Source organism: Garra rufa, chromosome 15 (assembly GCF_049309525.1).
Source record: "Garra rufa chromosome 15, GarRuf1.0, whole genome shotgun sequence".
In the NCBI taxonomy this organism is placed as follows: domain Eukaryota; kingdom Metazoa; phylum Chordata; class Actinopteri; order Cypriniformes; family Cyprinidae; genus Garra; species Garra rufa.
In genome coordinates, this window is record NC_133375.1 from 14,440,566 (window position 1) to 14,457,695 (window position 17,130).

General features: G+C 37.2%; 1 protein-coding gene across 20 annotated transcripts in view; it reads right to left on the bottom strand.

The window, feature by feature from the left end:
* rimbp2b (RIMS binding protein 2b) overlaps positions 1 to 17,130 on the bottom strand; it is a 186,569-nt gene that overhangs the window by 31,904 nt on the left and 137,535 nt on the right. For 16 of the 20 annotated variants that reach the window (XR_012339272.1, XM_073818543.1, XM_073818542.1 and 13 more), the window contains 5 exons: positions 15,905 to 16,074; positions 14,060 to 14,139; positions 12,804 to 12,913; positions 11,217 to 12,122; positions 11,054 to 11,110 (listed from right to left, as the gene is read on the bottom strand). Coding sequence is in view for 19 of the 20 variants with exons in the window: in XM_073818543.1 (XP_073674644.1) it covers positions 11,054 to 11,110; positions 11,217 to 12,122; positions 12,804 to 12,913; positions 14,060 to 14,139; positions 15,905 to 16,074 (1,323 nt within the window). In the remaining variant the exon portion in view is untranslated. The remainder of the gene's footprint in view (positions 1 to 11,053; positions 11,111 to 11,216; positions 12,123 to 12,803; positions 12,914 to 14,059; positions 14,140 to 15,904; positions 16,075 to 17,130) is intronic. The other 4 variants (XM_073818545.1, XM_073818547.1, XM_073818532.1 and 1 more) reach the window with 1 other exon arrangement.

Consider the following 17,130-nt stretch of genomic DNA (forward strand, 5'->3'; position numbering starts at 1 on the left):
CAATAAAGATTACCGGTATATGTAGAACGCGCTGACGAATAAAGTCTGCTTTGGTCCAAATTGGCCAATAGCGTCCTTATGGAGACGTGATTACTCTGAGCTGTTTACAAAGCTACACTACTTGTTTAAATTAGTTTTTCTTTGTAAATATGTGCTTGATATCTTTGACCATTGCATCTCGTCTCACAGCTGTCTCAAGTGTTGCACTCAAGACCCAGCCTTCTTTCTCATTTATCAGCGCTGCGGCTCTGCAGTTGAATACTATTATGCGCATCTCAGGTTTATAAGAGCAAAAACGTGTTCTGTTTGATTATTCCCTTACGCCAGTCACTATACTTTGTTGTCAAATTGCACAGACAGTGAAAGTAAGCGTTTATGCTGACATGATGGAATTTACCGGCGTTTTGGTGCTGTTGTGTGTTCCATTACCTTTAAAAATCCCTAAAAAAAACAGCCTATTTCTGTATTTACCGGTAAAGTCGTACTGGTAATTTTCTGGCAATTTACCGGGATTGCTGTGTGAAAGGGGCTATAGACATTGTCCTGCAAATTCTATTTTGCCAGAGTCGCCAGTTGTTTTTATAATCAATAATATTAGGACATTATGACATTTCCTCATAAATCTGACTACTGGTCGTACTGTACGTTTTCGATTCACTAAAATCTATTGGAGTCATTTACTTAAGCTACAGCTAAAAAGTGCATTACTGTTGAATGCAGATAAGTGTGAAAAAGATTTGAAAGCCTAGGACTGAAAATAGGTTCAAATTCAGAGTTAGAAGGGTCTTGAAAAAAAATGTGTATGTATGCAAATTGTATAATATCCAAGGTACACATTTGAGTAATTGTGCAATTTATTCTTATATTGTAATTTCAGAAAGTTTTGGAATATTTGTCCTCTCTCGATAATAATAATAATTTAACTAGAAGGGTTATATTGACCTAGAGGTAAATCAATAACAATTACATTTCACCATTTCAAGTATAATTTTTAAGATTTGTTGTATTTTGTATCCAGTTTTTCTTTGTAAAACACAAAACGTTGATCATACTGATTTTAAACTTAAGGATCCATTAGTTTGGATATACATGGAACCAAGAACTATCATAACATCTTAGTTGATAATTTAGTATACTTTATTTTTGACAAAACATCCCATGTTTTGGTATTAACTGCACATTTTCAGTAGTAACAGTAATGCTTTTGTAGCGACCGCATCACATTACAGAATTGTAATAACTACTAAAATTTTAATTTGCATAACCGTACAAAAATTTTGTTTATTTCCCCCAAATATGAGAATTGTGTGTTCCCTTTTGTCACAATGATGAAATCTTTCGGTTGTGACCGTTTCGGTAGTGACAATTTCATGGGATAACACCCAAAAAGACAAAGATGTCAATTTTAGATACTTTTAAAGCTAGCTCAAAGATGTTAATCAGCACATATGTGGTACATATAACACACATAAAAACTAAATGTTATGGAATAACTCAACAAAAAAGTGTGCTTAATTGCATAAAAAATGTGTTCGGTAGTGATGTTTCTTAACAACTTAACTTTAACTGATTTTTCGTACTTCTGAACACATTTCCCTGAAAATGAGGGGCCTTTTGACAGGGGGACACAGGGATATTTCCTGATCATAAATTTAGGGATGTAGTTAAAATCAGTCTCATCCAATGGACTAAAACATACACTGTTTCAGTAGTGACATGAAAATGCAGGACACATTTTTTAAAGTAAAGTTTAAAAAATATACTAGTATCATGTATCAACAAGATACTTTTAAAAACAACAACAGAAAAAAAACACAAAATAATATTTTAGTATCATTTTCAAAAGTAGAAATTTAAAGGTTAGGGTTCGGGACAGCAAACGCCCAATTAAAAGTATTGTGGGTTTCAATAGATGTAAACTGTAAACTGTTTCGGAGTGACAAGCGCTCAGTCCAAAAATCAATTAAGAGAAGCCATCCTGATGTCAGAGAGCAGCTAGTCCTGTCACAGGTTTGAACTTTTCGATGGATCACACTAATCCACACTGATCACTTCTCTGCCCACCACATGACAGATCATCGGGGCGAGCGCTTAATCAATGGCCACCCCTCGCTGATCAGAGCCCACGGGCCGCTCGGGGCGCTGATCGGTCCAGAGGCGTCAGGGACATGACTGAGTGCCTGTGGAAAGACAGTGGAGCTAAAAGTGGATCATGTAATTTGTGAAGTTGATCCAGAGGAACTGGATCAATGCTCTGTAATTGAAAACAGCTCAAAGGCTGTCTTTATCTGATCAGGCCTTCATTTGAGGCCGCCGCTGCACGGCTAAACGCCTGCAGATGGGTGTCGCGTAATAAAAGCCTGCACTGTTGGAAGCCCGCATGATGGGTTTACGTTGCCCTGTACGTATTACACAGACTGTAGGTGGGGAACACAATGTGAGCTAGACTAGACTGAGGGTTCATTTATCTCAAGATGTCAAGATGTCCTGAGGCATGCACTCCACTGTGCCGGAAATTCGATAATCTGCGAGTAGGACCGTTCCATCATGAGTGGCCTTGCCTTAATTAACGTTCTATATCAATTAAAAGTATCAATTTAAAAAAATAGATCAGAGACAAGCACCGAGAAGAAAAAAAACGTTTTTAACACTATGCATGACTTTCAATTTCTTTAAAACAGAGAAAAAAGTAGCACAAAGTTGAGTGCACAAAGCCACGGATGCTACATCTGATATTTTGCTTTCCAGCCAAACTGGGTTGAATTAATTTTTTACATATTACTTAAGTTTTATTAAAGGCTGTTGGGTGTTGTAAAATGACCATTTATAAAATGAAATGACAATTCTAAAATGTATTCACTTTTTAAGGTAAATCTGCTCACGCTGTATGTAATTGATTCAACAAAAAGAACGATTCAGAGTCATTTGGCTACAATCTGGCTACTCTGGTTGCACTGAACTGTAAGTTTTGATTCACAAAAATGAAATGACTGAAAGGAATCCTTTTTTTTTTTTTGCAAATCTGGCTCGTTTGGTGGTGCTCTATGTACTAAAAAGAACTGGGTCAAAATAATACAGGCTTTACACTGCATTGTATTTTTTTTTTATTCAATAAAAAAAAATTGGCCTATCAGAGTCATTTGCTCATTAATCTGACTACTCTGTTTGCACTGTACTGTATGTTTTGATTCGCAAAAATGAAATGACTTTTGTCATTTTTTCCAAATCTGCCTCGTTTTGATGCGCTGTATGTTTTTGATTTGCTAAAAAAGAACTGGATCATAATAATTTGCTTTTGAATTTACCTGTGAATCTGGCTACTTCTTTCATACTGCATGTGTTTGATTCACTAAATAGAATTGGCTCATGAGAGTCATTTGCTCATGAATCTGACTACTCTGGTCAGACTGTACTGTATGTTTTTGATTCGCAAAAATAAAGAATATTTTTTTTGCAAATCTGGCTTATTTGGTTGTACTGTTAAACTAATGTTTTTGATTTGCTAAAATGAACTAGATCATAATGTTCTGATTTGCTAAAAATAGTCTCACAAAATTCATTAGCTTGTGAGTCTGAATACTTGGGTCATGCTGTATGTTTTTATATAAAAAAAAAAAAGTACTCATAAGAGTCATTTGTTCATGAATCTGACTACTCTGGATGCACCGAATCAAAACATATAGTAACATACCAAACATAACCCGAAAGGTTGCGGGTTCGAGTCTTAGGTCAGACAGGGATTGTCGGTGGGAGGAGTTAATAACCAGCGCTCTTTCAATAAAGACTGAAGGTGAGACCCTTGAGGAAAGCACCCTTGAGCAAGGCACCGAACCCCCAACTGCTCCCCGGGCGCCACAGCAATATGGCTGCCCACTGCTCCAGGTGTGTGTGTTCACTACTGTGTGTGTGCACTTGGATGGGTTAAATGCAGAGCACAAATTCCGAGCATGAGTCATCATACTTGGCCACACGTCACATACTTTTCTTCCTTCCCTCTTGAGAATCATCATTCTTTTGAAAATCTGGCTTGTTTGATTGTGCTGTGTGTTTTTGATTTGCTAAAAAGAACTGGATCATACAGTAATAATTTGCTTTTGAATTTACCTGTGAATCTGGCTATTGCCTTTACGATGTAATGTACTGTACTGTACTGTATGTTTATGATTCACAAAAATGAAATGACTTTTTTTTTTTTTAAATCTTAAATGTTTGGTTCTGCTGTATGTTTTTGATTTGCTAAAAAGAACTGGATCATAATAATTATTTTTTTTTGCTTATGAATTTACCTGTGAATCTGGCTACTGCCTTCACACTGTACTGTATGTTTTTGATTCACAAAAAAAGAATCGATTCAGAGTCATTTGCTCATGAATCTGGTTGCGCTGGTCATGCTGTATGATTCTGATTTGCTAAAAAGATCTGGCTCACAAAATTCATTTGCTTGTGAATCTGAGTACTCGGGTCATGTTCTTGCTCTCATCTTACGAGTCATTTCATTTTTAATTCACAAATAATTGCAAATCTGGCTCATTTGGTTGTGCTGTGTGTTTTTGATTTGCTAAAAATAACTGGATCATAATAATTTGCTTTTGAATTTATCTGTGAATCTGGCTACTGCCTTAACGATGTACTGTACTGTATGTTTATGATTCGCAAAAATGAAATGACTCAAAAGAATCTTTTTTTTTTTGCAAATCTGGCTTGTTTGGTTGTGCTGTATTGTTGCTGTAATGTTTTTGATTTGCTAAAAAGAACTGGATCATAATAATTTGCTTATGAATTTACCTGTGAATCGGGCTACTGCCTTTATACTGTACTGTGTTTTTGATTCACAAAAGAGTATCAGATTATCAAAGTAATTTGCTCATGAATCTGCTTGCTCTGGTCATGCTGTGATTTGCTAAAAAGATCTGGCTCACATAATTAATTTGCTTGTGAATCTGAATACTCAGGTCGTGCTGTATGTTTTTGAATAGCTAAAAAAAAGTACTTATAAGACTGATTTGCTCATGAATCAGACTACTCTGGTCGCACTGTACTGTATGTTTTAATTTGCAAAAATGACTCGAAAATATATTTTTGCAAATATGGCTCGTTTGGATGTGCTGTATGTTTTTGATTTGTTAAAAAAAACTGGATCAGAATAATAATTTGCTTATGAATTTACCTGTGAATCTGGCTACTGCCTTCACGCTGTACTGTATGTTTTTGATTCACTAAAACGAATTGACTCATCAGAGTAATTTGCTCATGAATCTGGTGGCTCTGGCCATGCTGTGATTCTGATTTGCTAAAAATATTTGGCTCACAAAATTAATTTGCTTGTGAATCTGAATACTTGGGTCATGCTGTATGTTTTTGATCAGCTAAAAAAAAAAAAGCACTCATAAGAGTCATTTACTCATAAACCAGATTACTCTGGTCACATTGTACTGTATATTTTGATTCGCAAAAATTAAATGACTCATAAGAATCATTCTTTCACAAATCTGGCTCGTTTGACTGTGCTGTATGTGTTTGATTTGCTAAAATGAACTGGATCATACTAATTTTCTTATGAATTAACCTGGGAATCTGGCTACTGCCTTCTTTTTCAATTCACTAAAAAAGAATCGTTTGAGAGTCATTTGCTCATGAATTTGGTTGCTCTGGTCATGCTGTATGATTCTGATTTGCTAAAAAGATCTGACTCACGAAATTAATTTACTTGTGAATCTGAATAATGTATGTTTTAGATTAGCTAAAAAAAGTACTCATAAGTCATTTGCTCATGAATCGGACTATTCTGGTCGCACTGTACTGTATATTTTGATTCGCAAAAATGAAATGACAAATCTGGCTCATTTGGTTCTGCTGTACGTTTTTGATTTGCTAAAAAGAACTGGATCATAATTTGCTGATTAATTTGGCTGCTCTAGTTACTCTGTACTGTATATTTTTAATTTGCTAAAAATTAACTGTCTCACACGATTCATTTGCTTGTGAATCATCTACTCTTGTAGCACTATGTTTTGATTAAATTACATAATTATACAATTTATTAACTTCACAAGGTAAATGTGGTGCTTCTGCACACCAACCACACAGCTGAAGACTGCTTTGGCCATAAGAACCCATCTAATGCTTGGCTACAATTCACAACTTCAACTACTGCCAAACAGATTCATTGCTGTCATGCTTATTTATGTAGATACACTACCGTTCAAAAGTTTGGCGTCAGTAGTATTGTTATTAGCAGTTAATATTTTTATTCAGCAGGGATGCATTAAACTGATCAAAAGTGACACATTTATAAACTTTGTGAAGTATGAATATTTCATGAAGTATCAAACTAATGATGTATGAAGTGTGATTTTGGAGATATTAAAAGCATCTTCAGGTCTCCCAACACCAAACAGAACATTAGGGTTAATTATCATTCTACAGCAAGAAAAACTGCAACTGTTAATGATCACAGGCTCTGCTGAGAGCCACGGCACGGCAGGAGACAGCCGTACTAATGCTGACGGCCTTTCATTTCCTCCCTGGACAATGGCTGTCACACTCGGGATGGGAGGGAAGAATGAGCTGGCACTGAAAGCATCCTCATACGCACGTCTGCTCTGCTTCTTGGCATTGCAATGAGAGTGTATACGTCTACGAGTGTGTGTGCCGGTGTGAAATAATGTGGGAGACAGTAAAAAACGAGCAAGCGAGGACTCCCTCAGAAGCAGAATACCGGGCATCCCCCTCCACCCTCCCCTTTCTCACATTCTCTCTGATTCTTCCTCTTTTCATCTTCAGTCGCTCCACTTCCCTACTGCGGCAAACGCTCGTCCCATTTCCATTCATCACGCATTCATTCATTTCCTCTGCTCGCAATCGTCTGAATTTCAAAGCAGGGCATCTACAGGGTCCGCTGGGAACGGCGTTGAGAGATGAGGAAAAGCAAAATGCAACCCGGTTGATCAACATCTCAGGTAGACGTCTGCGTAATAGGTGTTATGCGAAAACCAGAGCCGACAGCTCTTCGTTTATACGCTAACATGCCATAGGGTTCTTTTAATGAAGGCAGCTTGTGCTTGTCTACAGTCTCTCTAGGGTAGGAAGCTCATTATGGAACACTAAACTCTCAGTCTCCTCCTTTAGCAGGGCGAATTGATGAATAGGAACAACATAGCAAACATCAAGGTTACATGCCTAATGTTAACTGTTGTCTGGTACAAGGAACTCCCACTAAAAACTGACAACATGTATGATATACAGTAGCAAGGACGTTTTCTCTGAGGAAGCAGCGTTTTCAAAATATTTAGATGAGAATTATAATTGGACATGGATTATGATTGCTGGTCTCATAGGAGTCGGTAGATACAAAGACAAACTTGTTCCCTTCAAGTCCAAATTTTTCAGTCTCCCCTCTGGGTGCAGATATTTTCCTAATTGGCCCTTAAAAGTTGGAAAAGAGTGAGAAATTTCTAGACGTGGGTGGTATTGGTGGCTTAATTACTTGCATAAAAAGACCTAGAACATGTGTTTTAATCTTAAAGCATAAGCCTTGATTAGGCTTTCTGTCAGTTTTAGTTGCCATCAGAATCAAAATGTGAGATTAATATTTTAGTTGGGTATGGTACAACATTTTGCTAATTTTGAGGTACCAGTAATTATAATTCTTAAGACACCATGCCATCACTGACATTTTTTGGCTTGGAAATAATTAATACTTAATGAGGCTAAAAAATATTTCAAATCTGTTACTAACCCTAGAGTAAAATCTGAGACTAGCCCATGGATTAATTACAGAGCAACCACCACAAAAAATCCCATCAAAAACTTTGCAACCATTTTAAACACCCTAGCAACCACACTGCATTGTGCTAACAACCATTTATCAATCCATTTAGAATCAGAACATTTTTGCATCCACATAGCAACGTCCCAGTAACAACACAAAATCCAGCCATTAATCCAGTCTCACATTATCCTTCAGCAATTATCAGGGCCCTATGATTTCCGAGATGCGGAAAACACACATGAAAATGGAATTTTAACACGGAATGCCACAAAATTTGCCCAATTTGGGATGCATAAAAACAAAAGTAGGTCAGTACACTTAAATCTAAACACTATATAGACTAGTGTCTGTGAATATTAAGCCGCAAAAATACTATTAAATGTGAACCTGTGTGTTCTGCTTGCTGTCTATGGGAGGGTCAGAAACCTAGCAGATTCCATCAAAAATATCTTAAATTGTGTACCGAAAAATTACAGGTTTGGAACAAATTGAGGGTGAGTAATTAATAACAGGATTTAAATTTTTGGGTGAACTCACCCTTTAACTTGAAGAAATTGTAACAGAAATTTAATACTTAATGTAAATATATATTTTAAGGAGTATTTACCAGAAATATTACATAAAAATGTAAATACACAACAGTATTTCTGAAAAAAAAAATTTAAATAATAATTAATAAAATAATTATAAATGAATTATTTATAAAGTCAATCAATTAGACATGCTTTTGATTGTTAAAATGTGGTGAAACAATTAAAATGGAATACAGAAATTAACGGAAAACACAGCATTTGGTAAAAATAAAACTAAATTTGAGAGAAAACTTGTATTTACTCAAAAAATTAAGTTTTGTTAAACTTTTAATAAAGTTTCATGATTTCAATTAATTAGACATGCTTTTTGATTATTATTATTATTTTTAGTTTAACCAGAGTCTAAAAAAAAAGAAGAACAGATTACAGAAAAATTTTGGGAAAAAGAAAACATTTTGGGAAAAAATAAAATTTCATAGGGCCCTATATTATTCAAGAGATTAAGAAACATTTCTTATTATAATCAATATAGAAAACAATTGTGGGACTTCATACTTGTGAAACATTTTCAGGATTCTTTCTAAATAGAAAGTTTAAAAAACAGCCTTTATGTTTTGTAACATTTTTCAATGTCACTTTTAATCAATTTAACGCATTTAATGAATAGAAATAAGTGTCTTAATTAGGGGTCCAAGCGTGAAGCACTGAAACCCTATGTAATTGTTAGAATGGTCACGGATCAGTGATTTCCATGTGAAACTGATTGTGCAGACCAAACCGTAAGTTGAGACTTGAACATTTTACGAACTAGTCCTAGTTTTTTTGGCCAATCAAACTAGTGCAGAAAGATTCTCTGGAGAGTGAATATCAAAAATGATCAAAAAAAGTTTAACTTTGGACTCAACGTTGGAAAGGGGCACCAAAATATTTGAAAGGGGCGGGACCACTTTTAGTAAAATGCCTATAACTCCTGAACAGAATGAAATATCACTTATGTAAGAGCTCAATCTGAGGTCACAGTAAAATAAAATTGTGAAACTTGGCCACTTGGTGGCGCTATAAGAGGGGAAAAACATAAAAATGGCTATAACTGCTCAATCATTTGTCCTATCAACATGAAAATCGCTGTGCACGGTCTTGGTCCAAAGTGCCACAAGTTTCTACATGGACATTTGCGTATCTCAAAAATTTTGAGCACCTGTTAGACAATGTTAACTGGAGGCCAATCGGAATGAAACTCGGTGGGCCTGTTCAACTCATGGCCCCAAAGGTCTGAGAGAAATTTGAAAGAAATCGGCCACTGGGGGGCAATATCGTTTTTTACAAGGTTGTAAACGATTGTACATTGTATGTTTTTTCGAACATACGCACGATATTCGGATCAAACGATATAACTTCTCATTGCGGTTTTTCGCTCAATGTGGAAAAAATCACTGCAATACAATTCTTGGGACTCTCCAGGCCAATAATTATCAAAAATGTTGAAATTTACCCTTTGGAAAGCCATAAAGGGGTCGTTTAGAAAAGAGGATTGGACCACAGCTGGCACTATAACAGTCATAAATGTTACAAAACATAGTATTTCTATGGTAAATTACCTGTATTTGCAAAAAAAAAAAGGCTTTCTACATAATGTCTTTTTTCATATGTGCTTAAATGCCTTAAAGGGATAGTTCACCCAAAAATGAAAATTTGATGTTTATCTGCTTACCCCCGGGGCATCCAAGATGTAGGTGACTTTGTTTCTTCAGCAGAACACAAACCAAGATTTTTAACGACAACTGGTGCAGTCTGCCAGCCAAATAATGGCAGTGGATGGGCACCAGACCTTTAAAAGTTAAAAAAAGAACATGCACAGACAAATCCAAATTACACCCTGCGTCTCGTGACGATACATTGATGTCCTAAGACATGAAACGAACGTTTTTTTGCGAAAAACTGAACAGTATTTATATCATTTTTTACCTTTGATACACAGCCACGTCCATCTGTCATGAGCGCAAGCTTTTCATCCGGCTCGTTACATGTGTATGCGCTCTGGCGTAGTATACGCAAACGCTGGAAGAGATTTGTCGCATGTATACGACACTCATTGTTTCCACAGTGCACAGAGATTGTGGGTATAGCGGCTATTCAAAATGGTAATTACTTGCGCGTATCCTGATTGTTCAAACCGATATAAAGCTGAAAGATTACGTTTACTTGCGCAAACTCATCCGGGACTTTTCACCGATTTCCCCTTACGGCGTTTGCGTATACTACGCCAGAGCGCATACACATGTAACGACCCCGTGCTCAGGACAGATGGACATGGCTGTGTATCAAAGGTAAAAAAATGATATAAATACTGTTCAGTTTCTCGCAAAAACTAATCCTTTCGTGTCTTAGGACATCAATGTATCGTCACGAGACGCAGGGTGTCATTTGGATTTGTCTGTGCATGTTTTTTTTTTTTTTACTTTTAAAGGTCTGGTCCACTGCCATTATTTGGCTGGCAGACTGCACCGGTTTTCGTTAAAAATCTTCGTTTGTGTTCTGCTGAAGAAACAAAGTCACCTACATCTTGGATGCCCTGGGGGTAAGCAAATAAACATCAAATTTTCATTTTTGGGTGAACTATCCCTTTAAAGCTCTTGATCACTGCTTGCAGACATATTTATTATTTATTAATAATTATTTATACTTTAATTATCATTACCATTAATCATGAGCCCTGATTTGTAAATTCTGTAATAAAAAATATGCCTACCATTGGAGCATTTCAGTCTTGAAGTACCATCTTGTTTTAGCAAGAACGCATGTTGAGCTATTACACAACAAAATATTATGAATCAACTGACAGCCCTACAGATAACCAGATCTCAAATCACTTAGCAATAAGAAATGTACATGTAAAGTGATAGCTGACCCACCGGCTGGCTGTGTGCAGAACTCCACTGAGACCTCCTTCTTCTCCCTTTGCTCAAGAGGCAGCTGCCAGGGCATCTGATGGGGCCGGGCCACGACCCGAATCTTATACACCGTCATGGGCTTCAGGTTGTAGAAGTGATATTTGTACCCTCCAGGCTTCACAACATCATACTCCACGTCATTCAGGAAGATCATGTGGCTGTAGTTACTGTTACTCGGCATCCAGGTGAGCTCAGCCGATACTTGCGTGATGTTTTCCACACGAAGGTAATAGGGCGCCACTACCACATCTTTCCCCACCAGCAGGGTGCAGCGCAGCGGATCGGAGAGCCCACGGTCCGTCATGCTCTGGATTGAGATGCGGTGCGTACAGGAGGCCAGATTCAGCTTCTCAATCAAAGACTTGGTACGGCCGCCGAAGGGCACGCTCATGCGTACCTCCTGATCCACCAGCACGTTGTAGCCGCTGATGGGTGTCCACCCGGGCAGCACCACCGGAGGGTCCCAGCTTATGATAACGCTCTTGGCCAGCTGCTTGATCAAGGTAATGCGGCGGGGGTAAGGCACGATGTCTTCTCCGATCTCGTCGATGTTCACGTCCAGCGTGCCTGTGCCATTGCTGCAGGGTCCCAGGAAGTCCATGCCCAGCCCCATGCTCATGCCCAAGCTGCTTACTCCACTGCTGCTGCTGGTGCCCGTCCCGGTGCCTGAGCCCAGGGCGTCCAGCTTCTCTGAGAGCAACGTGCTGAGTGTGCTCACGGCGCTGCTCGGCATGGAGGCGGGGCTGTGGTTGAGGTAGGACGGTTCCTTGATGCGGTCCAAGAGAGGAACCGACGGGAGCTCCTCATCCTGGAGAAAGTCCACAAAGTTGGAGGGAACGAGACCCTGCTGTCCATCCAACAACTCTCCTGGAGAACAAAAAAAAGAGTACAGAGTAGTGAATAGTAATAATATTTCACAATATTACACTTTTTACTGTATTTTTAATCCAATGAGAGACTACTTTCAAAAATTTTATTTTTTAAAGGGGACATCAGATGCAAAATTCACTTTTGCATGGTGTTTGCATATAATGCATATCCCCAAAAAACCTAAACAATCTCAATTATCAAGCAATTTTGATTTTCAGAGCAATACGATTTTATTGATTTTCTAAGCAATACGAGCATATTGCTCAAGTTCCACCCACGACCGCTGACAGACCGTCCCGAGCATACTCATTTCCGCCCTCAGCCAGTTGTACGCTGTCTGCTATTTTCTCTGCGTTTGAGCAGCTGAAGCCTTGCAAGCAATGCAGGTGTTTTTTAGTTGATATAAACACGAACATAAGAGTCTTCATTTTCTCCCAACATCAGAGCCATTAAGAACACAGTGGATTAGTTTTGTTTTTTAATGGTAGTGCGCCACAGAATACACATAAAAACAAAAGAGAGGGGCGGGGTGAGCAGAGCTCATTATCATTTAAAGAGACACTAAAGAATCATACCAACTTTTGGAAAATGGGCAACCGATTTAAAAAATCTGACTGACACCAAACTTTTGAATGGTAGTTTATAACCGTTCTGAAGTCACCCTATAATGTGATATACCTTCATAGAAGCCGTCCTCATCCATGGTCCCATAAACATATAGGTACTTCCCAGCCACCAGGGGGAGCTCTGCTTCAGGATGCTCATTGGGGCCATCGTAAGGGTTATAACTGCAGAGAGGACATCCTGAATTAAATTCATGAGCTTCATTATTAATGTTATTATTAAACCCTACTTAAAAGGTAGATTCTGGATTAAATCAAAAAGTCTACGGCATGGTTTCACAGACAGGGCTTAGGCTAAGCCAGCATTAGGCCATAGTTCAATTAGGACATTTAAGTCATTTTTTTAAATGTGCCTTAGAAAAAAAAACATTACTGTTGTCCATTTATTGGACTACCAGTAAAATATACCACACAATTCTGAGAAAAAAGTCAGAAATTTGAGTTTATACCTCACAATTCTGACTTCATAACTTGCAATTGCGAGTTTAAATCAAACAATTCTGAGAAAACAGTCAGAAATGTGAGTTTATTTCTTGCACTTCTGACTTTATAACTCACAATTGCGAGTTCATATTACAATTCTGAGAAAAAAAGTCAGAAATCTGAGTTCATATCTCGCAGTTCTGACTATAACTCGCAACTGCGAGTTTACATCACACAATTCTGAGGAAAAGAGTCAAAAATGTGAGTTTATATCTTGCTTTCAGACTTCGTAACCAGGATACAATCTGGTTATGCCAGTGGAGGATTTAAAAGCATTGTAAATCAAAAATAGTTGGTAAACCTTTTACAGAAATGCTTCAGTAACAAAGTTTGATATTCAAGCTGTAAAATATTTTTACTTTTCAAGGCAGATCTTTAATTAGATATTGCACAAACTTTCCTTATTTACCAAGTTTACATGATTTTAACACAAATTGAATCAATATCATTTTGTGAATGCATCAAACCAGTCTCATGTTAGCACATACTGTATGATGTTATCATCAGGTGCTATGATTATACTATCAAAATAGTGTGAAGCATATTTTAAATGTTTATCTGCTGTGCATGAGTTAAAAAATTCTCATCTGTGGTAATTGACAGTGTGCACAGATGTTGTTGATATACTTAACTTGTACTTAACCCAGAGTATTTCTTTAAGGCAGACCTGATACAGTGACTAATGCTATTCTACACCTTATCATTACAGCTAATGGCATGATATAACAAATCATTATGGCTAATGACATGCTGTAGTCTGTTATTACAGCAAATGTCCTATTGTAATACATTGTAACATGTTACAACAGCTGTAGCGGATCCACTCACTTGTAGCGGGCAACACACAGTCGCACTTTGCCTGTGTATCTGGACTTAGACCTGGGGGAAGAGCCGAGCTCTTTGTCCATCTAAAGGAGAGAGGAAAAGCGGATAGAAGAGTTAATGGTCAGATATACTAGCTTACAGCATTGTTGCTGTGAAGCAGCATGCTAAGCCTCACCAGCACAGGGAGTTCAACGCTTTGTTCAGACAGATTTTTTGGCATAGCTGACTCAAATCTGTTTAGTTTTTTGTAGTCTGAACATCAACATGAAATCCAATGTTTACAAACCTGATCCAAACCACATTCATATGTGGATCGAAATCCGATTGCATTCAATTTTACAGTCTAATTGGTCAGATCAGATTTCAAAATAGCCGCTTTTCATAATTCACAGTCTTTTTACAGTGTGCTGATGTACTGTAGATACATTAGATATTGGTGACACTTCCTGAAGTGGATCGTATTTAATCAAACTTCAAAATGACACTGTACACACTCAGACCTAAAGATTTGAAGCCAAAATCAGATTTGTGTGCATTAGGAACTACACCTATACAAGTCAATGACAAATCAGTTGGTTATGAAACTGAATAAAAGTTTTTCAAGTTTTGGTTTTTGATAATTTTTTGGGCAAAATTGAAGTCTGTAATAATTGAAAGCAAAGTCCAGTGTGCAATCTGATAATGTGGGCGATTAAGCCAATAACACCAGCAGAGCACAGTCTGAGCAGACAGATTGGACTATTCACACCCACACACACTCTCTCACACACACACAGCCTGTCAATGTATACTGTAATTATTCTCATAATGCCCAAATCACTGTGGTACATGACATACTACTAGAATCTACCTAGAATCTAGAATATATTGGTTAGAAAAGAATCTAATTTATTCTATTCTCTATATATTATATATTAGATTGAATATATGTTTTTAATATATTGTATTAATTTATTTATTTTTAAAAATGTAATTCACAGGTACATTAATAAATGCTGCTGTGTGGGTGTTTTTAACACAAGGCTGAGAAAGTGATGGCAATTTTTACATCTTTCTCTTATCTGAACACTGTAATCAATCTTACAATATTTTTTCCTCTTTTGGAAAGTCATAGAAAAGATATCATGGATTTTTTCTATTTTCTATCGGAGCTAATGAGAACTCAGAAATTTTTTTGTAGTTTCCATTCACCCTGAAGTTTACCGTGATTACTTCTGTTTCTGAAAGTCCTGGAAATGTGAAAATTAGTTTTATTTCTTGCATGTATTTTGGAAACTGGATTATGATCATTCTTTTTTTTTCTAGCCATCTCTGATTTTATTTGTGTCACTTTATGGGTTAATTTTTGCATTTCTTTTACATACAGAACCAAAATCTAAACCCAATTAACACATTACATGACCATGTTCAAGGCCTAGAAAGGTAGTAAGGACATCTGACAAAATAAAACATGTGACATCAGTTCAACCTTGAATGCCAGGAGAAAATTAAACAGGAGAGTTTAAAAATTAAATTGTTGTATAAAATGGTTATTTTTGTTTTCTTTGGGCACAAAAAGTATTTTCGTAGCTTCATAAAATTAAGGCTGAACCACTGATTTTACATGGACTATTATATCATATGTCCTTAGTATTTTTCTGGGCCTTGAACGTGGTAGTTTCTGTCTATGCAGGGTCAGAAAGCTCTCAGATTTCATTAAAAATATCTTAATTTGTGTTCCGAAAGATGAACGAAGGTCTTACGGATTTGGAAGAACATGAGAGGGAGTAATTAATGACAGAATTTAAATTTTTAGGTGAACTATCTCTTTGATCAACACCAACTGATTGGTTTGTTTGTGATACTCACAGCAGTGGCGATGACGGGCCGCACCTCTGAGAGGAAGGCCCGCCGTGGGCTGGAGGGTGTGCTGCGTGACAGGAAGGTGGGTTTGACAGACAGGAGCTCTACCTTCTCCCCCTCAGTCATCTGCAGAGGCCGAATGAGCTCTGAGATCTTACTCATCGAATCCTCATTACCTTTACACACACATACAAAGGTGACTGATTACTTCATTACTGTGTACAGTCCCATCCTCCTCCCTCCATCTCAGCACATCATCACTGCTGTTGATCTTATCAATCTTCAGATTTTTCAGAATTAGATATTGTTTCATATTGCCTCATGGGAAGGATAAACAATGAAGGATGGCAAAGTAAAGGTGAGTGAATACGACGTGAACTCTAACCAGTCAATACAGTAACTTACAAAGAAATTTGGACAGAAAATATACTCTACTGTTCAAAAGTCTGGGGTCAGTAAGATTTTCTTGTATTTGAAAGAAGTCTCCCCAAGGCTGTATATATGTTATCAAAAACGCATGTTATTTTTTATTTAGTACTGACCTGAATAAGATATTTTACATAAAAGACGTTTACATATAGTCCACGAGAGAAAATAATAGTTGTGGTTTTTTTTGTTTGTTTAGTGATAGTTGTTCATGAGTTCCTTGTTTGTCCTGAACAGTTAAACCGCCTGCTGTTCTTCAGAAAAAAAATCCTTCAGGTCCAACTAATTCTTTGGTTTTTCAGCATTTTTGTGTATTTGAACCCTTTCCAACAATGACTGTAGGATTTTGAGATCCATCTTTTCACACTGAGGACAACTGAGGGCCTCAACTATATAAAAGGTTCAAATGCTCACTGATGCTCCAGAAGGAAAAACTAACCATTAAGAGATTTTTGAATTTGAAGATTAGAATAAATTTAACTTTTGTCTTCTGGTAAACATCTAATTTTGTCTTCTGTAGCTTCTAAAGGGCAGTACTAAATAAAACTAAATATGATATTTAAGGCAAAATAAAAAAAAGTACACATCTTCATTACGTTCAGAAGTTTTCACCCCCTGACTCTTAACGCATTGTGTTTCCTTCTGAAGCATCAGTGAGCCTTTCAACCTTCTGTAATAGACCTTTTTCACAGAAACCGGAAATACGCAATCGCAGGGTATGCAGACTTCCTGTGTAATGTCAACACAGCAGAAAGCCGGGTAATTTAAAATTAAAATGGAGAGAGTCTACACAACTTCCCTCGCTG